The sequence below is a fragment of the Solea senegalensis genome, linkage group LG3, assembly GCF_019176455.1.
Source record: "Solea senegalensis isolate Sse05_10M linkage group LG3, IFAPA_SoseM_1, whole genome shotgun sequence".
Taxonomy (NCBI): domain Eukaryota; kingdom Metazoa; phylum Chordata; class Actinopteri; order Pleuronectiformes; family Soleidae; genus Solea; species Solea senegalensis.
Window position 1 is genome coordinate 7,069,266 of NC_058023.1, and position 23,910 is coordinate 7,093,175.

Genomic DNA, 23,910 nt, shown 5'->3' on the forward strand with positions numbered 1-23,910 from the left:
GTGTTTATTTATATTAGCCTCGGTGGGCGGCGACGGCGACACATGAAAAATCGCCCGGGGGAGGAGGGGTCGTTAAAGTGTGAGGGTTGACACAGTGTGTGTTTAACAAGGCTGCGCGACTGGAAGATAAACGGTTCGGACAGAAATGGAGGGAAAACGAGGCCGACTTGGAACCTGGCCGGGGGAATGAAATTCTTCCTTTGCGGCGTTGAAGCGGCCGCTCTCTCCTAAGTCTTTTTAAAACGCCCGCAACACTTTTTCTTTTCTTTTCCTTTAGTGCGCTGTGAACGTTTCACTCTGAGGGAATTAAGCTAAAATGCTTCCATTCTGTTGTCCATTACAGCAACAGGTCGACACAGACACACACATGTAAAATATTACTTAAACAACAAATTACCGTGGTTGTTTTTACAGTAAAATACTGTGTCATAGACTATAGTTTATATATAGTTTAAAGAGACACTTTCTTGTCATAACCACAATTAAAACAATTGATCAACACGATGATCACGGCAAAAGCCGGTGAAATGACAGCGGCGCCATTTATTGTGAAAATTGACAGTTGAAGCCTGTGAAGTCCTAGAAATGATTGACGGTGCGCGCACACACACACACACACACACACACACAGAGGTTTATTACTGTCATCAAGTGCGACAATAACAGACACGACTATTTATATCACTCTCACTGAAACACAGTTAAGTCAAACTTAAATAACCCCAACACACACACACACACACTCAGCATCCTCAGTGTTGGCTAATGCGTTCTCTAGTCCCTTACCTTAACCTTAACCATTACAACCAAACCCTTAACCTAAACCCCCACACACACACACACACACAATCATACACGTTCACTGATGGAGTCCACCAAGGGGGTTTCCTCTCCCAGTTTCTACCATCACTCCTTTTTACCCCCACCCTCCTTTTCCCCGCTTTACCCCCCTGTGGCTTCAGCTCTATCCTTTTTTGGAGCTGGAGAGGAAGAGAAATGTTTTTTTTTTTGTCTTTAAAGAGAGGAAAAAGAAGGTGTTAAGAAATGGAACAAGAGACAGGATGATAATAATTGCTCCCCATGTCCCATGTCAGGGACCTTCACCAGCCTCTCGTCAAACACTAATCTCTCTCCAATCATCCATCTTTTCCACTCCCCTCCTCTGTGGTGACAGGAGTTTGGAGTTTTCCTCTTCCTCCTTTTTTTTTTTTTCCGATGATGTGATAGCGTAGTAGATGGGTGAAAAGTCCAGGAACACGATTCCAGGTTTGTAATATGTCTCGGATCGGATGACCTGACGGCAAATAAGCAGGACTCTCGAGGCCAATTGTCGGAGCCAGGAAAACAAAATGATTCAATTGGTGGTTGGAATGGTTATCTCGGAGTTTTCCTAAGCTTTCTGGGTGAATTAGATCTCTCAAACCGCAGATCCCACTCTGTTTCATAAAGAAATTTACCCCCCGCTGAGATAAGTATAGGTTTTCAGATGACCACGTCTTCCAGTGGTTTGCCTCTTTGACACCGAGCCTCCTACTGTTTGTCTTGTGTTTAAAGTCGTATTTAAAGTGGGATTGTGTGAGGTTCTGACACACAGTTGAGACGAGAAACTGGAAAAGATTCTCCTTCATTTACTGTCAGAGCCTCAAACACTCTAGAATTGAGGTTTAGTCGTCGGAATATAGAGAGAAAATCACTGATAGTTGTCAGAATAAATCAAGAAATTCACTTTAGATGAGTGCTAGTCTTGAATATCTCAAGAAAATCAGTTTAGATCAGTGATAGTCTTCAGAATATACAGAGAAAATTACTTTAGATTAGTGATAATTTCCAGATATATCAAGAAATTCACTTTAGATGAGTGATAGTCTTCAGAATATACAGAGAAAATGACTTTAGATTAGTGATAATTGTCAGAATAAATCAAGAAAATCAGTTTAGATCAGTGATAGTCTTCAGAATATACAGAGAAAATGACTTTAGATTAGTGATAATTGTCAGATATATCAAGAAATTCACTCTAGATCAGTGATAGTCTTCAGAATACAGAGAAAAAGAATCATTCTTGATCATAGTCAAATATACAGAGCGCTATTTAGTCTATAAAGATCTGTTTTGAGCTGAAGGATTTCACTGACTGCAGCTTAAACACCAGAATAGCACTTTAATAGTTGAGCAGGATTTGAAAGATTTGGTGTTCTTACACTATTCACTCTTGAGCAACATTTAAAGATCCAGTCTGTAACTGTCTAGTAGATATTCACTTTAAAATACTTGTTTATCAGGGGTCAGATTTCATGTTTTCAAACAAAGGCTCATGAAGAATAATATCCTTTTTGGTACGCGGGGGCTACCGTAGTTCGGCGTCTGGAGTGATGTTTAGTTTTGTTGTGTGTGTGTGTGTGTGTGTGTAGGCGCATGTCTGCGGCCACCTGCTCCGTGACGGCCGGGACGCGCTCTCGCCCTCTTTGTTGTTCGCAGATTAAAGCAGCCGCTCGGACAAGGACGGGTTTGGAACCGTCAACCCCCTCTTTCAGCTCGCCTCCTTTTCAGCCTTCAGCTACAAACGCTGCTTTGGTTCATTGTAGATAAAACACCTGCCGTCTTTGACCCATTTCAATACTCGTTGTGTGGCGTCTGTGTCTCGTATAAAAGTGACAACCCCAACACACTCCGTAGATTTACTGTATAAGGCACATTAAATAGCGTTATCTCCTCATTACAAATGATGTTGTACAACGTGTGTAAAGCGTGTAGACTCTTTTTTTTTTTTTTTGAACACAAACATCCGCATGTGTAAAACAATAACTCAAAGCAACTGCTCCGCAAACAGCGCTCTGTTGATGACATCGTTCCCCGTTCAGGGATTTTGCTTTGGTCCAGTCCAGGGTCACGGGATGCGCTTCCAAGAAAGCTGAGCTGCGTTTCGCGCCGACCACGAGAGATTAGATTTGCATGAATCTACAGAATTTGGAATGTGACAGGAAATGAGACATACACTGGCGAAAAAGGGGAAGAAAAAAAAAATCCCTGGAGCCAAAAAAAGTCCAAAAGCAGCAATCAGACAAATGAGAGAGAGAGAGAGAGAACATTATCTGGACTTTATCACAGCTCGCCGGCTGCTTGGATACTGTAAATATCAACATGGACGGACCCATGAAATCAAAATGCAGGAAAAGTATTTCCGAGCAGTCCACTGATTAGAAATGAGCACTGCAGGATTCACGTAAACCCACATGGGTTCACTTTTTAAAGGAGCTCAGTAAGGCCTGTAAGAAGATTTTGTGTTAAAGCTGCATTTTTCAATTTATATTCGACAAAATACTGCACGTTCTACGATTTTTAGGACACGTGAATGTGTGTCATTGAGGCTAGAAATCCTGCAGCAGGTTTAAATGTTGTAGTGTTATTTCCGTTGTTTCTTGAGCCTTAATTGCTCTTTTCTTCCTTTAAATGGATCCTTTTGTTATTGCTGAGTCATTGTATGTGTCCACACAGAGGGGGAGGTGTCTTCTTGTGTCTGGCTGTCATCAACATTCACATGGGGTAAACATCACGGAGAGCAGGTGTGTGTATGCTCCTCAGAATGCATTAGCCTTTTAATTACCATCCCCATAAATACACATGCAGCACATTGTTTTGTCCGAATGTATAGTACATTTATATATTTGTATATGTATATATATATATATATATGTGTATGTATATATATATATATATATATTTGTATATGTATGTATGTATATATATGTGTATATATGTGTATATATATGTGTATATATATATGTATATATATTTGTATTTATGTATATATGTATATGTATATATATGTATATGTATATATATATATATATATATATATATATATATATATATATATATATATATATATATATATATATATATATGTGTATACATATACATATATCTAATACAATGAACTGCTCCACTAGAAGACAAGAGAATCATACACCGTGTGTGTAAATGTTGCTCTTAAAAGGAAAATAATATGTGGCACTCACACTAAACAGTATAATTGTTGTAATAGAGACACAACCTACACATGACTCCCTGGAAACAATACCCCCACCACAGCTTCTTTTGACAAGCCCCCCCCACACACACACACGTTAAGAAAACCTTAACATTACTGCCATCTTGTGGCCAAGAAAAGAAAAAATCATCAAAATGACTGATATGGACTTTAAAACCAACAATAACACACTAATTCGGCACATGATGAAAAAATAAGATGTATGAAGCTTAATATATTAACTTCATTCACATATTTCAGTGGAACACTGGCAATAATAAGACTTGCGTTAATGTTTAAGCACTTTTAGAACATGTAGTTTGTATGTATTTACCGACACTTGGGAGCAGCCACTAATATTCAAACTCAGCAGCTGGAAATTAAATTTAAAAAAATTGTGTTTCACTATAAAAATAACCACACTAAAATGTATTTCGATCATTGCACAGGCCTTAAATGTGTTAATTAACAATACGCTATACATGTGTTATTGTTAGAAAATACTATAACTGCAGCCATTACACAGCACAACTGTGAAAACGTGTCTAGAAATGCTTGATTATACAAAATAAAAGGCCCAAATCTTAGTAAATAAACTCTCTTTTTATTGAACACCAAGGTCACACAGACTGAGCAGCCATCTTCTTCGCTCTGCGAGCTGCTCCCGACTTCCTCTTCGCTTTCGGCTTGTTGACGGGGTGATGGGACAGATCTTTGCCTCCTCTGCTCTTGGCGTTATTAGACCGATTACTACGCGGGCACAGACAGACACAGACAGGTTAGGACGCGTTACTAATATTTTCAACGCCGAGTGGACGAGTTCCACCGCTCTGAAGCCTCACCTGCTGTTCGTCTGCGCGACTCTGACGGGACAGGATTTGCGTTTGTGCTGCGGGCTGCCGCAGCTGAAGCAGCCCTGCTTCGTCTGACCGCCCTCGCCACACGGGTGGTCGGGGAGAGCGCAGCGGCCGCACGCCTGACAGTGTTTCCACGCTGCGAGCAAAAAAAAAGAAATAAATAGAGAGAGAGAAAACGGCGTCAGGCGGAGATCTTTGTTCATTTTCGTGTAGAAAATGTGTAAAAGTGTACTGTACATACATGGTTTCACACATTTCTCGCACGTGGAGCAGTGCTTCCATTCACGGCCGTCCTGCAGACATAAAAGACACAAAAGTGCAACGTTCATAACTCGACGGCCTTTGTTTTGAGTATATAAATAATATATATATAATGTATGTAAAAGTGTGGTTTAATACCTTGGATGGACAGATGTTGCATTTGGCGCAGTGTTTGTTCAGGGACCACACGTATCTCTGACACACGGAGCAAAATCTAGCAGCGGGAAAGACAAGATTCAGGATTTATACCACAACAGAGGTGTCAAACTGGTGGCCCGTGAGCCACATGTGGCCCCCCCCAATTGAATATATACGGCTCACCACTCAATATGTAAATATAATTTTAATTACAGATGTGCACGTTATTATTCAGTTGATTATATTCTCCGTTTTTGCATCATAAATATGTATTGTCTGTATTATTGTTCCATGTCAAACAAGTACTTTTACTTTGAAATTCAGTGAAATATCAAGAAAGTGTCTTTATCGCGTTATAATTGTATGGTCATATTGTCCAACCACTACTGAACAGTTCTCTGGTCCGGCCCCATCTGGACCAGACTCCACTCTCATTGGCCCCCAGGTCATTTGCGATTGACGCCCCTGTAACTACAACATACTACGACTACATGAACTTCTAGTCTGGTCAGGAGGGGGGTCAAGGGGTTAGGCGACCTGTGTTGGAAAAACAATATATGGCAATATGAGCGTCAAATTATATCACAAAAGTCCATCGTGATACAGCAATAACATTTGTGACGATATTTCATAGAATTTCAAAATAAAAGTGTTTTGAAATATTTACACCTTCCATCCACATTAACCTGAAGTGCTTTTTTAAATTGTTTGTCGCTATAATTAAGTTTAACTAAAACCTTTTTGAGCTACGCTTTGGTCTAAATCTTGGAAAAGCGGCGAACACGTGCACACCCATGTTTTACGTCCTGATTTGGCCGCATCGCTCCGTGACGAGCTCTTTCTAATCTTTCCAGTCGGCAACCGTTCCACCTCATTGACGAGCCGAGGAATAACATTCGGCCATTCTTTCGTCCCCTTGAGAGACGTCAGACTCCAACATCCTCTTATCGGCTCAACCGTCACGGTTCGCAGCCATGTTGTTTTTACGTTTTCCAGATATTTTTTGTGACGTGTCTCATGTGTCGCCGCGTACCTGTAGCCCTCCTGTTTGGGCAGGACGACGTCTCTGGGACAGACGTTGGTGAAGATTCGGACGGGCGACTGCTTCCGGCCCGTCTTGCCGTGTTTGTACAGAGGATGGTTTTCGTAGTCCACCTGGTGAGAAACCAAATACTGTTCATGGTCCACAGAGGAGACACTCAGACAGAGAGTCTATGTATATTATTGTGTATATTATTACTGTCTATACCAGAATTTGTCTTCATTAAAGACAATATGGACCTACTTTAATCCACTGTGACTGAATGCATGTTTACACGAGGACTATTTAATACTGTATGTTGCACTACAGGTGTGTATGATGATACACAGGTACATTAGTGTTGGACGTGCTGGTGTTAACCTGATAGTCCAGCATGGTGAACGAAGGGAGACACTCCAGGATACGCGGCTCGAAGAAATACGGGAAGATCCACAGTGTGGGCATTTCAGCGTCGCCGTTTTCTGCACGGATACACACACACACACACACACACACACCAAAAAAATACAGTATACGTTAGAAGAGTGACTCCCAAAGACTGGGTCGAGACCCACGGACGGGTCGCAGGAGATGTTTTTTGGGTCTCAAGACGAAATTTCAGACTTTCCTCAACCTTTTATTGAAGATTTTTGACATTATAAATAAATAAAGTGTTTATTTACCAAACGTCTCCTGTAAATAGTTAGTTTGCTCATTTAAAATAACATTAGATATGGCTGATCTTTGAAAAGATAGATGTATAGAAAGTTCGTTAGAGGAAACAGAAGTTGACTTTAATTTTCAGACTGTATTTTTCCTTTGTCTCATTTTAGATCGATTATTGCATTATTATTTTTTGTTGTTTTAAGCGACACTGACCAGAGCTCTGCAGCTTCCTCCACATCTGCGAGATGAGGTAGAAGCTGTTGGCCAGAGGCTTCACCAGGCCGCCGAACGGAGGGTCGGCCACCATCACCGCCTTCTCTCCGCCGGCCTCCGCGAGGAAGGAGCGCAGCGCCGCGCTGGACGCCTGGCGGGAGAGGAAACGTTTCATAAACGAACGTGACAGACGCTGGGAGTGGGTGAGTTACTGACAGCACATGAAGGTTTACCTCTCCACCAAACAAGTGATGGTTGAACATGTTGTAGTGGCAGAACTCGTCCCGGCCGTAGAACTGAGCATATCTGGAACACAGGCGACAACAAGAAACCCGCATCAAGTCTGAACGTATCAGCTGTGTGTACTGTGCACACAAAATGATTAAAACACAAACATAAAAAAAAAAAAACCCTGCAGGCTGAAGCTTGCACCACAGGGACACGCCCTCCTCACACTTCTTACCCTGCACATTCTTGACAGAAAACACGGACGACAGTCGGAAAAGCAGATCTCAGGTAAGAATAGATTTCTATTCTTAGCACTAAAACAAAAATGGAGATTTTGCTGCATGTTATTATCGTGGATGTGTTTTCACAGCGTGCAGGAGTTTCAAGTTTATTCCACAGTAAACAAACAGAAAGTAGACTTTACTAAAAACCTGAGGAACTGGTTTCCTCTGTAGACGCAGCTGAAGCAAAACAACAAAACAAAGACAGTGCAACTGAAGACATAAAACAATAAAAACACTTGTAAATGTGTGTGTGTTTGTGTTCTCTGCTCAGAAATGGCAGAAAATGAGTCGTCGCGTCGTGGCGACGCTCAGTCAACAACCGCCCAGTCCGTGCAGAGCGCTCTCGCTGCACCACCTACAGGCGCCAGCAGTGTACTGCAGGGAGGACTGAGCCTCACGCCACTGGATTCCAGCAGTGACCGAGTGGTTCAGCCGTTTCCACGCTCGCCAAAACTACAGAGGAGGAAATCTGCCAAGCCCACGAAGGTGAATAAGAGCGGCGTGGTGGCGAACGCGAGCCGTGTGTGAAAATAAAGACGCACAGGTCTGCGCGAATGGAATCATGTCATGTAGACCTGGCTGGAGTGGAGACTCGTTTAATGAAACCACATGATTGATAGTTTTAGATTTACTAGCAATTAGTGGAGTGGCTCCACTCCCAGATCCTGACTACACAGACCCATGAAAATGTCAGTCACTGTTTTTGTACAGTTAGAAGAAGTGGAGACGCGTCATCCATGTTTACAAAAGAGGCCTGGGACTTTTTTTTTTTTAAGTTTGCTGCTTTTTTATTAACAAAGATTTTATCACTTGGAACAAAATCCATTCCTGGTAATATAACTCCTCTTGTGAAACCTTGAGTTTCTCCATTTTTTTATAAATAATTTACAAAGTTGACATGAAACAAGTGACTCCTCAGTTATAAATCAGGTGATAAGTCGACTAATTTTCTTTTTGCAGCCACTGGAGTCGCCCCCTGGTGGCTCTTCCGTATAATCACTTTTATAAACACGTATTAATACGCAGACTGTATTTAATGGTAACTTCAATTATGATGATAAGCCCAAATGATTACAAAAATAAAAGGATTATTCTGAAAATAATGCTTTTATTGTCCTAACAGTGTTTGACTTCCTGTCCCGTACAGTGGAATCCCCAGGATAACCACGCGGCTCGAGTAAAGATATATACAACATAATAATGTAGTTATTTTAAAGGTAAATTCAAAATTTCAGGTTTAAATCCACTTTTTGCGGACCATAAATTCCATTTGTTACAAATTCAAGTAAATGAGTGGTTTGTAATGTGAAAAATAATGACTCATTAGCACGATTCAAGAGAGTAAAATGAACACAAGTGGCTGAAAACTCAAAAACACAGAAACTTTGACTTGTTTCAGGAGGATAAACTATTTTTAATTGAATTAGAGAGCAATGAAAACAATGTCACTATCGCAAATCATGCACTTTTAGAGGCATTATATATTCTTCAATAAGAAGAAAGTTAATGTATTGTTGTGTGTGTGTGTGTATATAAATGATCACAGGACTGTGACATGATCACTATTATGTCATGTATGATATTGATTCTCACGCCTGTAACTGTGACTCTACAGGAGCAGCTGTCCAGACAGTTAGACGAGCTACTGGCGGAGAGATCCAGGACTGACGCTCACATCAAGTCTCTGAAAAAGCGCAGCACAGACCTGTCTGTAAGTATGAATCCAGATCCCTGAACATCATCACAACACAAACGCCATAACGCGTCACGTTCCTCCCTGCAGAGGAGCACAGAGGCGATGAAGCAGCGCGTCCTCGAGCACTTCGAGAACATGCGAGCTGCCCTGAGGCGGGATGAGCAGGCCGTCCTGGACTCGCTGGAGCTGGACCTGAGGCGGACCAGAACCAGGCTGGACCAGGTTCTGAAGACCTGGAAGCAGCACCAGGACCAGGTCACCAAGAGCGTCTGCAGCATCCAGAGAGCGCTGAGCAAGAGCTCGGCAGCGAAGGAAGACGACGAGGTCTGAAGAGTTTAATCTTGTGTCATGTCGTCATACAGGGCTTTTAATGTCAGTCTGGACTTTTTTTTTTGCTTGTTTTAATGTCAAGAAAATGTCCTGTAAGTGCTTTTGCCCATTTTTCCAGAATAACTTTCAATATCTGGCAGTTATTTACAACTTACTGCATGTTATAATAGTGTAATAACAATTTAAAATGAAGGAAAACTTAATTTTATTTATAAAAACCCCACTGTAGTTATACATGAACACCATATTTTGCATGTTAAATTTAAAATACAGTATAACAGTATAACACATATAAAATATGTTATACTGTTATATTAAAATAACATTTGTTTGAGTCCAAAAACAGACTAAAAAATGGTAACTTGTGCACAGACGTTTTTCCAACTCTCTGGCGACAAAAACGCTGATTCGTCAACTTCCTGCAACAATGCGAGTGAAATTACCGTAAAAAAACTGTTGGAATTTTTCCGATAGCACAAACCGTCGCGTAATTACAGTAATGCAAAGTGCATTACTAATGCACTTACTAATACTAATATCAGTAGTGGTAGATACTCAAGTTTATTGTGAAAAGTGGTATTGTTCGATCCCTAACTTGGGATTCTCTAACAAGGAACTTAACGATATTATTTGAAGGTATGTAGCTGCTGTTGTCATGTGTGTTTTTGTTTGTGTCCCCTCTCAAGGGTCAGTTCGAGCCTCTGAGGTAAAAACGATTCACCGTCACATAAAACGTCTTCGACGCTGCAGACTCTCTCCGTTTGTCGCTCATTTATTGTCTCGTTGCTCCTTCAGTCATAAGAAGCCCGACGCCTCTGAAAAGGAAATCCGGCTGAACGACGAGAGATTCGAGAGGCTCCTGAAAACGCTGTTCTCCGTCTCTAAAAACCTGAAAGCCCAGCTGCAGAGGAAGACGCTCCTGTTAGGTACTGAACCCATGACTCTGTTCTTTTGTCTGGTTTAGAGCAGGACGCTGATGTCGTGAGCTGAGAATAATAAGTACGATTTTTGATGGTGGGCGAGAATTTCCCTCATTTCTACCATATTACATTTACACTATTTTATTTGATTAGATATGATTATATTAGGTTATAATAGGTTTAGCTGTATTAGGTTACATTAGAACAGGCTATAAAAGATGTGAAATAATGCCATAATAACATAAACCAAGGGATTAAATTAAAGTTTCTTGTATTTGCATGTGACATGTAATTGATGAATTCCATTTTTAATTCAGATGCGTCCCCTGTAGTGATTGACAGGCAGACGTGTCACAGTCAGATCACGGTGACCTCAGAGGGGCGGGGCATGTCCTTCTCAGGCTCCGGCCCGTCCGGCCACGATCGCCCTCTGCAGTTCGACAAAGTCTGCTGCGCTCTGGCTTCATCGCCGATCACGGCGGGTCAGAATTACTGGGAGGTCGACGTGCGCTGCTGCTCAGCCTGGGCTGTGGGCGTGGCCTACACCAGCCTGCAGCGGAAGGGAAAGGACAAGGGCGCCAAGCTGGGCCGGAACAGGAACTCGTGGTGCGTGGAGCTCCGCAACCACAGCCTGTCCGCTTGGCACAACGACCGGCACGTGGCGTGTCACGGCGTCGGGCAGACGCCGCTGGCGAGGGTGGGCGTGTGGGTGAATTACGACAAGGGTCAGCTGATGTTTTACGACGCGGACGCCATGGTCGTCCTGCAGAAGTTCTCTGCGGCTGTGACGCCGGTGTTCGACAGAGCTCATCACCAGTTCACCGAGCCCCTGTATCCCGCCATACGCTTCCTGAAGCCGTCACAGAACCAGACGTGGCCGAACCACATGGAGCTCTGTCACCTCAGCGCTCTGTGAGGTGGAGGAGGACGACGACGCTCGCTTCATGTTCAAGATAACGCGTGCAGTTGTTCAGGTCGATGTACAGCACTTTACAAATTTATTAGAGCACCAATGTTCGGTTTGAGTGTTTTTGTTCTTTTAGCACAGCCCTGATGTATGCGATGTAATAAGAAACTAACCTGAAGTCAATGTCCAGCAGCAGACTCTTCATCGGCTCATGTTGCTGCTCCAGGTTTCGCAGTTTTATCAACTCCTGGAGTCTGAAATAAACACAACCATTAACAAACTAACTGACTTCTAAATGTGTTCCTATGCACTCACACATCCCACCCTTGTCTGAAGTGTACATGTCCCTCACCTGGGTGCTCCCACACACAGGACCTTCCTGTAGCCCAGAGCAGCTAAGGTGTCCAGCAGGAAGTGTGAGCTGCGGTCAGTGAACAGATACTGGGCGTTGCTCTTCTTGTTGTCCAGAGGTCGCAGCAGGACACTGGGCCTCCTCAGCTGGGCCGCGGCGACGATGACGCGCTTGTGAGGGGAGTGAGCCTCGCGTTCTCCTGGCAGGAGCAGAACCTGACAGTCCTGACAGAAGATCTTCTCATCAGCAGGGAGGGAGACAAACTTTCTGAACCTGTGGGACAAAAATATGAGTCAGGGAAGGATTTCTGACCCTGCTTTCAACAACCACTAGATTTATTATTTTAAAACCAAGACTTCTGAAGATAAGCTAAAGAAGACGGCCAGAGAACCCCCCCAGATATTACCTTGAAAACTACAGCCAGAGACCGTATAGGTTTGACATAATCAAGACTATTATGCTTTTAATGTTATTAAGTCGTGCTAAAACCTGTGAAAATGAGAACTTGTGACCTCTCACCTGTTACAGTTCTCCTCATGGCTGATCACAGGCCTGCGTGACTGGTTCTCTGTCTCTCTGGCCAACAGCCTGGCCTCTGACACCTTCATAGAAACAGTAATGTGTATTAATTAAATTTCAAAAATCACCAGCCTGGTTGATCTGGTGATATACGTGACTGCGCATGAACCGACCTTGTCGTCTTCCCACTGGAAAAAGTTGCAGTCTTTCCTGTCTCTACAGGCTGAGCAGGCGTAAAACCTCCGGCCCTTCTCTCCTCCTCTGCCCACTTTCTGAAATAACAAGGTTGGACCTGGCAAAACACACAGTGACATTAATACACATGCTGGAAAATTCAAATATACACAATAGCAGATACACGTGTTTTGGTTTTGTACCTTGTCGAATACGGCGTGCCTATGAAAACACCCTGTTAAGTCGCCGAATTTACCAAAACACCACGTTCTTCCATAAATTATTGAGAGCAACACAATTTAAGACGCGGACATAGATTAAAAGCCAAGTAAACTGTTAATATACATGCATTCCTAATGAGACCTGGTGTTGTTTTTAGACTTACCATGTGGGCAACATGGCGCCATTTTACCCTCTGGAAGAAGAATAACTTCTATTCCAAATGTGTCGTCGTGTGTCTCCGTCATTTCCATTTCTTTAATATTTCTTACAGTTGGTGACATTTACTTTTCAAAAACCTTTCAAAGACCAGCGTTCAGTCCCGGCAGCAAGTGGAAGCCATGCTGCTATGAGTCGCAGACTGATGACGCAATCAACGTTTCGTCGCACTAAAAGCTCATTGGCCACATACGAAAACACAAAAGAATGTCATTCGTTTTGTCATTTACTGGATTATTTTCTATTAAACTGGGCAGTATCTTGTATTTTGGAACAACGTGTATTGATATTAGTCTTTAACGTGGGTCTGTTACTGAAACCTAGTGTTGTATTGTGTATTATTTTGATTATGTCGTTCCCTAACTGACAGAAATACATTTATAACAAGAGTCAAACTCGTTGGATGCATAATTAACAGGACATAGTAGACCATTAAGTGACGTATATCTATTTTGATTTGAAAAATATTGTGTAAAATAATGAAAAAATGATATCTATATATCTATATCTATCTATATATATTATATCCCTGACATGCAGTTGAAATGTCTCTTTAAAAAGCAGATAATAGGACGTTAATCTTTTGTTTTAACGATTATCTTGTAGTGAAAAATACATTTTCTATATTCAAATACAAGGTACCTACCATTATCATATATTATTTTCCTTTATATTTCAAATAGGCTTACTCTGACATGATGTATACGTGCTGTATATTTTTAAATCAGTGCAACATTCTGATATCATTTTAAAAGAAAAGGGGGGGAAACAACTAATTGACCATGTGCCGCAAACGTGTAAATGCATGCTCTCAAACTGATTATAGGCGAATCAGATTATGCCTCGTTTTTGAATATTTATAAAATAATAAAATAATAAATGTCTGCATTGATTCTGTGACCTATATACTCACCCAGTTCCACCTCTATCTCTCTCTCATACACACACACACAGTGCAGTTTGTTTAAACTGAGCATGACTTGTAGTCCCAAATCAGCACAATTCGGCTCATTAGAGTAATTGTTTACTTTGTGTAATGACTACAAATCCCATGTGTCCCTGAGCCACCAGCGCAGTGGCGCTGTCAGCCTGAAAACCGTGCCCAGCAGGAGCAGCAGCATCTGCAGGCTCCTGAAGCGAAACACACAAGATGCCCACTGTTATCAAACACCAGACCGGACGTTATAGGGGGATTCCTTCAAATTAAAAGCACACGCTGAACTGCACTGAGCTATTGTAGAAAACCGTGCTCTCATTATTAAAATGTTCATTTTGAACGAGACAGTTATTTCTAATCGGAAATGGAAGAGGTTAAAAAAAAATCCTTGCACCAAAGCCCATTGAGAAAATCAGCAAGTTTACATCGCAACACATGGGAGTTGTTTAATCCACTGCTCATCTAGACAGACATAGAGTAGATAAACTTATTACTTTACAAGCAATTGCATTTTCATCACTTGGCTACTGAATTTTAGCCCAATATGAAATGTGACAAGTACAGTAGAAGGAGGAGAACTAAGCAGCAGCAACAGTGTCAATGGGCACACAGTTGTTAATAATAGTGATGACTATGGTAAAAATTTATTTTCAACTCTACCAAACATAATGACTTGATGAAACTGAAATGAAATACCAAATCAGACAGGGCATACAGGCAGAGGTGATAACTGTGTAGAAACGATCCTATAATATAACGAATGAACTAACTTTGACATTCTTCTTATCGCAAACATAAACAGCGCCGATGCAGTGCATTTCCCATTAAACAACCTAGCACAAATAATACGTCTTCATTATAAAAAAAACCAAACATGGCATAATGTTACCTTTATATAGCGATTTCTTCTTCTCCTCTTTTCTTCTCTTGCGATTCTGTGCATCCGAGGGCTTGGGCGGCCTTTTAATCTCGCAAGTAAACCATCACCTGTCTTGTCACTTGGCCTGTGACCTCTGACCCCTCTGACACTGAGGTGCGCACTTGTCACGTGACTCAGCACCACAATTGGCAGTCATTGTTTATTTATTTGTTAATATTTATTATTATTATTATTATTATTATTATTAACAAGACAGAACACACGAAGGGAGGCCGACAATGGGCATCAAAAATGACTGTTTTTGGTTTTTTTTTCCCCTCAAGGCCAAGGGTGAGTGGCGGCGCCCTTCCAGCAGAGGGCGCTGTAGACGACCTCCTATATCGCCTATGCCAAGAGACCTATGCCGGTGTAGTGCCGAAAAGAGACTGCTTACTTTTACTTTTCAGCTTACAGGTTACTTTTTTTTATCTGCGCCGTTCTTTTTCCGTAGCAGGACATTTCTATTGCACTGTATTATATCTACGAGGAGACCTGCGCTCACGTCCTCTGAACTGATGGGCGTTCCCCTCGAGAACAGTCGTTTTTCGGCAAGCAGTCTCTTTTCGGCACTACACCGGTTTACTGACAGTAAACATGCATCTATTTTACTGTGTAGGGCGTTCGTTACGTGGTTAATGACGATGTAATCCACATACAATTAAAACGGGGTTTATCAAGGTCAGCCTGAGTAGACTGGCTTTCATGATGACTTTTATTTTGAATGCGTCACCGGAAACTAACCGTACCTCTTCTCTCTATCTTAACTGTAGTCGCGTCTCTCCACCGCGCGCCCACACCCAACCTGCACTGCCTGCCTGAAGAGACGGCGCAGCCCCTGCTGCGGCAGAGTCTGTGTGTGTGTGTGTGTGTGAGAGAGAGAGACACATTGGTGTGTGTGTGCACGGGACAATTGTCTCCATAGTGCGGTTGTTCTTTGCGAGTCTCTGCGGCTTCAGCAGCCGCGGTCAGCCGGGCTCTCTGCGGCAGTCACCCCGCGTAAACACCTCATCCACCTCAGGGTTGTGAGCTCTGCAGCTGGTAGCATCCTCCTCCTCCTCCTCCTCCTCCTTCATGTACTGTCAGTGTGGATAGTGGCATATTTACTGTGAAGCATCAGAGCAGAGAAGACGTCTGACTGGAACCATGAGCAGCACTGGTAAGAAGAGCTTTTTCTTTATTCCTGCCTCTTTTTTATGTATATAAATTCTTATTATATCGATTGTAGATTGTAAACATGCAATCGCAGGTTCCATTGTTATTGTTTTGATCAGCACTAAGTCACTGCTTTGTTCTTTATTTACACTCTGACATCACTGTATCACTGGCCCCCTTTTTGAAAAATAATACTATATTCTGGATTCTTAAAGCTCTGGTGAGATTATGTAGGCTACTGTGTTTGTATCAGCAGAGGCGTTACAAGGGAACTTGGGCCCCCCTGGCAATAGGAACCTGGGGTGGGCCCACATCAAACTAGATCATAACACTTTACCACCCCAAAACTGTGTACAATAGTAGCCCTTACAGCCCTTTTTGTTTGTGCATTATTAGCTTCAAGACAAAGCACACACTTAGCCCCAGAGGGCTGAAACTTGCGGCCCATGGGCCACATGTGGCCCCCCCAATCAATCTCATGTGGCCCGCCACCTAATATCAAGTTCTAATTAGTTATTTCTGTCTGTTTTTTTAAAGATTTAAAGATTCATTTTCGCATCATAAGTATGTTCTTATTGTAAAGTAGTAGTAACCTTTGGAAATTCTGTGTAAAAAAAACCCCGTTATAAATATTGTTATTGCGATAGCAGAACGGGATATTGTGATATAATCATTTTAAACTCATTTTGACCGGCCCCCTCCTGACCAGACTAGATGCTCACTGGCCCCTCGGTTATTTGAGTTTGAGGCCCCTTAGTTAGCCCATAGCTGATGACTATCCAGGCTGTACGTTCTACACCTGCATGAAGAGAAAGTACTTTCCTGACCAGCAGGTGGTGGTAGACTATTTTTCGTCACTGGAGAAAATGGAAACAGGAAGACGTGTGTAGCGGTCCATATTCAATGCTATGTGTCCTGTGTTTTAAACGCTTTTCCCATCATGAACTCCACAAAATATCTTCAAAACGGAGTCTTGGTACGTTCTTTCCATTCACGTGTGACAAATGTAGACGCTAGCAACAGCAGGACATCGTCCAAAATCCAGACATTTGACTAAATAGCCGACTTGTGAAGTTCTGAAAAAGTCAAGCGTGACTCTGGACAATTCCAGAAAAATATGTGGACTTCAGTACGGCTCTGTAAGCCGCTTAAAGGTCCAGTGCCTATACTGCCATCTAGTGGTGAGACTGCGGATTGTAACAAACAAAGGACTCTTCTGCTCGAGCATGATGGGGAACTACGGTGGCTTTCCCATTCCAGAGTCAATGTCATTTTTCCTTTGTTTTTATAAAGGAAGCTTTCTTTTCAGAGGGCCAAATGCACACTTTAGCTCGTTTGTCCGTTTAGGCTGCTCTAGAAACATGGTCCAAGATGGCCGCATCTGTAAAGCAAGGCCCTTGTCTTAAGTTCAACCATACTTATAGATAGTATATTCAATGAAACCAATTTGACCTCAAAGTTTAAGGTACTCAGCCAGGTTTAGAGCTCAGTCCTCAGCTTTGAGCTCCAGGGAAGTGCTTGCTTTGCTCTACCTTGTTTTAATGACCCTGCATCTCTAATATCCTATGCTACAATTAGGCAGAGTGTTTACACAGAGTTTCAGTCTCGTTCCAGTAAGAGTCGATGACTTGTGGTGTTATAAGTGAGGACGCAGAAACACCCAGAGTGGCTCTGGTAGCTCATGTTTCTTCTGCAGACGATTATCAAGTGTGACTGCTTGCTCTGCTGCCACAGCTCGCTTTGGCCCCCGAAAGACGATTTTGACAAATGTAACAAGAGGCCGGTCTACATTTGAACTGCGGAGCCCTGCAGCAACACGGCAGTCTGTGGTTTACCCGTGTAAAGACGTGGGCTCACGTTTGGGCCACGGGGAGTATGCGTAACAGGCAATTACCGCACCCGAGACCCTCAAGCGGGAACCCTCGAGAACAGCTGATTAAGTTAGTCCTCATTTCAGACTGGAAACGGATGTTCGTTAAAACAGTGAGTGAAGTCACACAATAATTGAGTAATGGAGGCAGCACTGGATCAGAAAATCACTGCTTTTCTCTATGGACTTTGGTGCAGGCAGTGAGCAGCACAAAGTTTCATTTCTGGTCAGATTTAGGGGCAAATATATTATTATTATTATTATTCTAGATATAAGCAGGCTTTATTAGGGTGAACTCCATAACTGCAAAGATGATCCATTTAAATGAAAACTATAAGTCTAGCCCCTTGAGCTAAAACCAGCATAGCAGCAACATGCTTCTCCTTTAGTGCCTGTCATCCACATTTGAATTTTAAATATGTAAAATGAAATCTCTTGGAATCTCTTGAGGACAGAGACTTGGGCAGATGTTTGAAATCGAGCTGCCACCGATTTAATGAGCAGACCTGTTGTGTTGACACTCTGCAGCGCTGCTAATGACTTTGTCTCAGAGTCGAGAGGGGAGAAAGTCACTGTGAGAGAAAACAGGCAAACAGGGGACACCATTTGTCCTCCTGTGCTTTGTGATGCCTTTCAGATGTTTGACCTTTTTAACCCGTGGAGGGTGTTGTCTGTGTGTGTGTCTGTGTGTGTGTGTGTGTCGACACGAGCAGAGAATTCAGATTTCCACCTGTTTGTGATGACAGCTGGTTTCCACATGTGCGCTGAGTTTGCTCCGCCCTGATAAACAATATCCGGCGTGTTTGTGTATGTATGTATGTATGTACATGTGTGCGTGTGTGCGTGTGAGAGTCCAGATCCAGTCGGATTTATATGTAATTGTCTCATGAGTATGTCATTTGAAAGACGTGCAAGCGTCGGTCTGTGCTGAGGTCACGTCACGTGTGATATGTGTTTTTCTTTGCTTCAAAGCACAGTGGTGATTTCCGCCTCTTTGGCGAGGCAGTGGAAAGATTGATCACCTCGGAATTGTGTGTTTTGGGAATGTTTCCCTCGATTGAGATCAGTTTCTGTGTTTCGCTTCAGCCTGATTTGAGACCCTTTGGCTCGACACTTTGCAGCTCAACAAAAACACAAAGTCATGCAAAAGTTTCCAATTTATGCTTCGGGGAATGCGTTTAGTCAGGGTTGTATAATTTGTTTTTTGTTTTTTTTTCGTCATTTTGATAACAGGTGGATTTTTTATACGGTTTATAGTGAAGACGGTGACTCACCGTTACATCGCACAACAAAATATGACAAGAAAATTCATGACATGAGAGGAAAGTGTTGAGCAATGCTATTTCTAACTAACTATCTGTCATGTGGTAATCTTGCTTTACTCCTATTCCTGGTCCTGTCCTGATTGTGTTGTGATTTCATCCAGATTCCGCCCCAGTTTCACTACAAATACAGTTTCTGCCGATAATGAATGACCACATTAGCCTTCCATTCCATGAAATTGGCCCAATTATTCTTCCACGTGGCCCAAAATCACGGTTTCACAATGGGTAAGACATAAAAGTAGCTGCGCTACAGAAGTGAGGGATAACAATAATGGTTTCTTCAGTTCGAATGATGAGTAAACAAACCCTTTGGCTCCTAGAACGCTTCTCTGCCAGCGTCTTTACTTCTTCTGGACCTGGCGATTCCCGATCCTGACATTCTAATGTAAACACTCCATCAGATTCATGCAGTTTTCCATGGGATTCCTGATCTAATCCATGGTCTATCCCGTTAATTATCCCGTAAACATGTATATTTGTGTATCCTACCAGATTCTTGTGAGACTCCCAAGTGATTCCCAGATAAATTGGGATTACCCTCTGAGCAAAATAACGAGAATGCCTTTCTGTTTGATGGAAAACTGACCTGTATTTACAGTGTGTGTTTGTTTAATGTCACCTGGTCAAATGACAGGAGTGGTGCACTCAAACTTAAATAAACCTCTCCAGACAGGCTTGGCATAATGAACACACCCTGACGTAGGAGCCTGTATGGATTCTTTATAAAAATCCACACAAAAACAGTTAAATTTCATGTGTTGAACGGCAGACAGTTAAATGTTACTGAGCGCCATCACCACAAGAAACAATTGTCAGTGACTAATAGGGATGGATGTCCTGTTAATTCCAGCTCAGATTATCAGATTACTGCCACAGGTCACACATGGACACGTCTGATCAATACTGACTTCCAGGCTGCTTTAGGGACCCTTCAGTGACGGCTGGGATCAATATAACTGAGATTAAATTGATCTGTTGAGCCCCAGGACCTGTTTCTTTTTCCTTTTTAACCATAAAGGCTACATCCACATTACTTAAATTCCATTGGAAAACACATAAATTCTGCCTGCTGTCCACACTACCCCAATGTTTCAAGGTCCTAAAACTGAGAAGTTTTAATTAATTTCCCGCATTTTTGGTGAGATGTCAGTAGAAAACATGGATGCAAATGTATTTTGAAATAAGACAAAGTGCAATTAATAGTAAAAGTAACAGATTGTTTTTACTATTGATGTTAGTGGCAGCCATTTTGGAGTCCTATGATCGGATATGTGATGTTGCTCCGACTTTCCAAGTTGGAACTCTTTGTCTCCTTCCACTTCCCAGTCAAAAACCAGGGAAATTTTGGTGCAAAGTCCGACTCCAGTCCGACTAAGCATATGCAGGGCTAATCGGACTATGAAACGCATTATCCAGGTTTATTAGTCGGACTAAGACTAGCTTTATTTTAGTTGGCCTAACATGTTTAAGTGACTGTAAGAAAACCAAATTATCGTCTTAGTCCCACTAAAATCGGACTTTTAAGACCGTCAGATTTGCCCCGTCCTCGGTCTCTAAACAGAAATTCTTGCTCTCACTTTTCACCATTGTTGTTTCTTGTTATTACTACTTTCTAAATCTATAAGCAAACAGCCTCAGGAGTCAAGAATCTACTCCATGTTTACATTGGCAAGCCCATACCTGGTGTACCTGAATAATGAAGTATGGAAGAACAGGACCTCACTGAACAGAGAGATTTCTCTCTTTTTTAGTGTGGAACTGCTGTTTTCAAATTAAAGTGTGGTAGTATGGAGGTCAACAGACGAGACACGTTGAGGAAAATCATCTTACCACATCTCTAGCTCTGTGACGTCTTCCTTTCTTCTACTTCTCCTTCTTTAAGAATGACACTGGAGTCTTGTGCGTGCTTTGTCGCGACATGCAGCTGTTAGTGAGCGTTCCAGGTTATTTGAATTCCCTCTTGTGAACTTGAGGCAAACACAATCCATGTACCCTGACTTTGCAGGGATCTCACAACAATGAAAGGATGTTCCAGCAAATGCTAACTAATTACTTAAATATGTTAAAGGGAGGATTTGATGTTGTTTTTAAGGCCTCAGTAGGGTCTCCTGCATACTTGGAAAGTATATAAAGATATTTAGATTGTTGGAATCTGCCCCCACTATAGATACTCTACATATATTTACATAAAACTGTAAAAACTGATAAAGACAATGTCATTTTACAATGGAGCCGAAATATGAAGTGTCAAATCTTGGCTAAGTCGTGACAAATTACAGCCGCCCCCCGCAAAGCAAACACAACAATGCACAACATATACAGAACTATATGATTATCTTTTAGCATTTATGACAGAGCTGCACTAATGCCGGCTCTCTGTGACTCTGTGTCGTTAAATACCATCTGTCACAGATTTGTGATGTACGGCGGGAGGTTAGTGCTGAACGCCACGCGCCTTCAGGGCGTGTTGGTGTGTTTTCTGCTCACACGTGTGTTTGTGCAGGAGATGGTGAAGAGAGACGAACAAGTGTGTGTACTTTTTTTTTTAAAGCATAAACCCTTACTGTGTCGGGACCAGAAGTCCTCATGGAGACCAAGACCTGATCCCAATAAGGCAGAAGCTCTTTTTTTTTTTGAGGAACTGGGTGATAACAAGTGATTCCTAGCATTGTCTGCTGCCATATAGCGCTCTAGCTAGCGCATGGCTAGCTCATTTTCAATCAGCGTAGCGGTATTTTGATAATTTGATAATTCCTCACCTTTTTACTAGTATTGACGTCGAAATTCTTGCTGTAGAAATTCTTGCTATTTAGAATACCATGTGCGCATGGGCGGGAATACCATTGACATTCATTCAGCCACAGAACTCACAACATTAGCCCAGCCTAAGTTTCCCCCATGAGCGAGCAGAACAACAGCGCTCCGATGTCAATCACTGTTTTTTTCTACTTCAAAATCACTCGGTTTCATTCGTGAGGCTAATATTTGACAGATTATACCTCACCCAAGAAGACCCGGGTTCGAGCCCCGGTCGGAACAAGGGCCTTTCTGCATGGTTTACATGTTTGTGCGTGGGTTCTCTCCGGTTACTCCGGCTTCCTCCCACAGTCCAAAAACATGCAATGTGGGGATTAGGTGAATTGGACACTCTAAATTGACCATAGGAGTGAGTGTGAGAGCGAATGGTTGTTTGTCTCTATCTGTGTGTGGCCCTGCGATGGACTGGTGAACTGTCCAGGGTGTACCCCGCCTATCGCCCGATGTAGCTGAGATTGGCACAGCACCCCCCACGACCCTCTGGTGGAGGATAAAGCGGTTAGATGATGACTGACTGACTATAAATTGCCACTACAATCCATCAAATGCTCATTTTTCACTTGAAATCATGTGATTGCAGCTCGTACCTTGTAACAAAGTTTTTGTTTTGGGGCCTGGGTTGTAAACATTAATTTCTTTCGAAGTCAATGTAACATGGTGTATGTGTTGTGCTGTTGTGCACTGTTATTAGAGTACTATAGAGTACTAAATATTTAATTATTTCCTTTTTTTTTATTTGTCCATTCCCACTGCCCGTAGAATTGACGTGCGTTACGCAGGAGACGCCGTGTTGCGTTCACTGTACCTTGTTAATTCTACAGGTAGGTCATGGTGGAATGTTACTCCTTAAATTATGTTGTTCTTTTGTGGGGAATGCTGCATAAACTCTGCGAGGGAGATGTTACGTTCTCCGTGTTGTAGTAGTGTGATACGGGAGGATATATTTTAATTATGTTATGCCGAGCAAGCGTTGTGTGTTTTGATTTGTGTTTGCTAACTATGTTAGCTCCCGGGCGTTAGCTGATGTTGACGTGCCCCGTGTACTGTAGTGATGCGTTGAATGTACGTTGTTAATTCGTGGTTACTGTGGTGGTGCTACGAATAATAAACGGTCTCGTCACCATTAACGTTCGACTTCTCTGCCTCCCGTGATTCTCCCGTGAGACACACTTCCCCTCGCCGGCAACATTAACACCCAAACACAACGCAGAGTAACGGCGAGCGGAGTGGCTGCGGTAGAGTGTGGGTTACGTCAACATGCGTGGATTGAGGTGACGGTCAGGTGTTTGCGGTGCATGGCGGTGCAGTCGTGGGCAGATCCTCAGTGGAATCACGCTGACACCACACTGGGAGAAACACTGGCTGACCTCGCTGGTTCTCAGGCCCCTCACACACAAACACACAGCAGTAATTAAGGCTGAAATGTGGTGTGGGCCTGTGACATTTCCCCGCAGCCCGCTGTTTTACATGGGCAGGAACGGCATGTTGTTTGTCCAACGTGACGCAACAAACACAGAAAAGTTCATTAATGTATAGTTTTCTTTTAGTTAAGAATTCATTAGGATTAAAACTTTACTCACACAGAGGCAAAATAATATCTGGCTTGTTTAACTTTAAAGGTTTTATCAGAAAATGACCTTTATTTACTCCATTTTTAACATGATCTAGTCCTCGTGCATGCAGCCGGATCCTGAATGATTCCTATTGCATCGTAACCTTAATATGTGGATTGCTTGTAAGTCACTGTGAATAAAATATCTTGTAATTTAAATAAATAAGATACAGTCTTTTTTTCTGCTAAAAGTCTGGTTTTGGTCAGACTATAACAATCATTTGTTTCTGTATCGTGACGTAAA

General features: G+C 42.4%; 3 protein-coding genes across 3 annotated transcripts in view; 2 read left to right on the top strand and 1 right to left on the bottom strand.

The window, feature by feature from the left end:
* Positions 1 to 4,614: 4,614 nt before the first annotated feature.
* Positions 4,615 to 13,190, bottom strand: zcchc4 (zinc finger, CCHC domain containing 4). The gene is made up of 13 exons (XM_044020243.1): positions 12,982 to 13,190; positions 12,596 to 12,714; positions 12,423 to 12,505; positions 11,904 to 12,176; positions 11,725 to 11,805; positions 7,420 to 7,492; positions 7,187 to 7,337; positions 6,689 to 6,789; positions 6,320 to 6,441; positions 5,287 to 5,362; positions 5,129 to 5,180; positions 4,873 to 5,023; positions 4,615 to 4,780 (listed from the first exon to the last, which is right to left on the bottom strand). Exons 1-13 carry the CDS (start codon positions 13,097 to 13,099, stop codon positions 4,651 to 4,653), a joined length of 1,530 nt encoding a protein of 509 aa, XP_043876178.1. The 5' UTR covers positions 13,100 to 13,190; the 3' UTR covers positions 4,615 to 4,650.
* On the top strand, positions 7,643 to 11,835 carry si:dkey-219e21.4 (tripartite motif-containing protein 14). The gene is made up of 7 exons (XM_044020244.1): positions 7,643 to 7,702; positions 7,970 to 8,184; positions 9,314 to 9,409; positions 9,482 to 9,718; positions 10,411 to 10,430; positions 10,520 to 10,650; positions 10,962 to 11,835. Exons 2-7 carry the CDS (start codon positions 7,972 to 7,974, stop codon positions 11,558 to 11,560), a joined length of 1,296 nt encoding a protein of 431 aa, XP_043876179.1. The 5' UTR covers positions 7,643 to 7,702; positions 7,970 to 7,971; the 3' UTR covers positions 11,561 to 11,835.
* Positions 13,191 to 15,646: 2,456 nt separating the features above from the next.
* The window catches only part of ablim2 (actin binding LIM protein family, member 2), an 80,070-nt gene continuing 71,806 nt past the window's right edge, over positions 15,647 to 23,910 (top strand). The window contains exon 1 of the mRNA XM_044020744.1: positions 15,647 to 16,046. Within this exon, the coding sequence (XP_043876679.1) occupies positions 16,034 to 16,046 (13 nt within the window). The 5' untranslated portion in view covers positions 15,647 to 16,033. The remainder of the gene's footprint in view (positions 16,047 to 23,910) is intronic.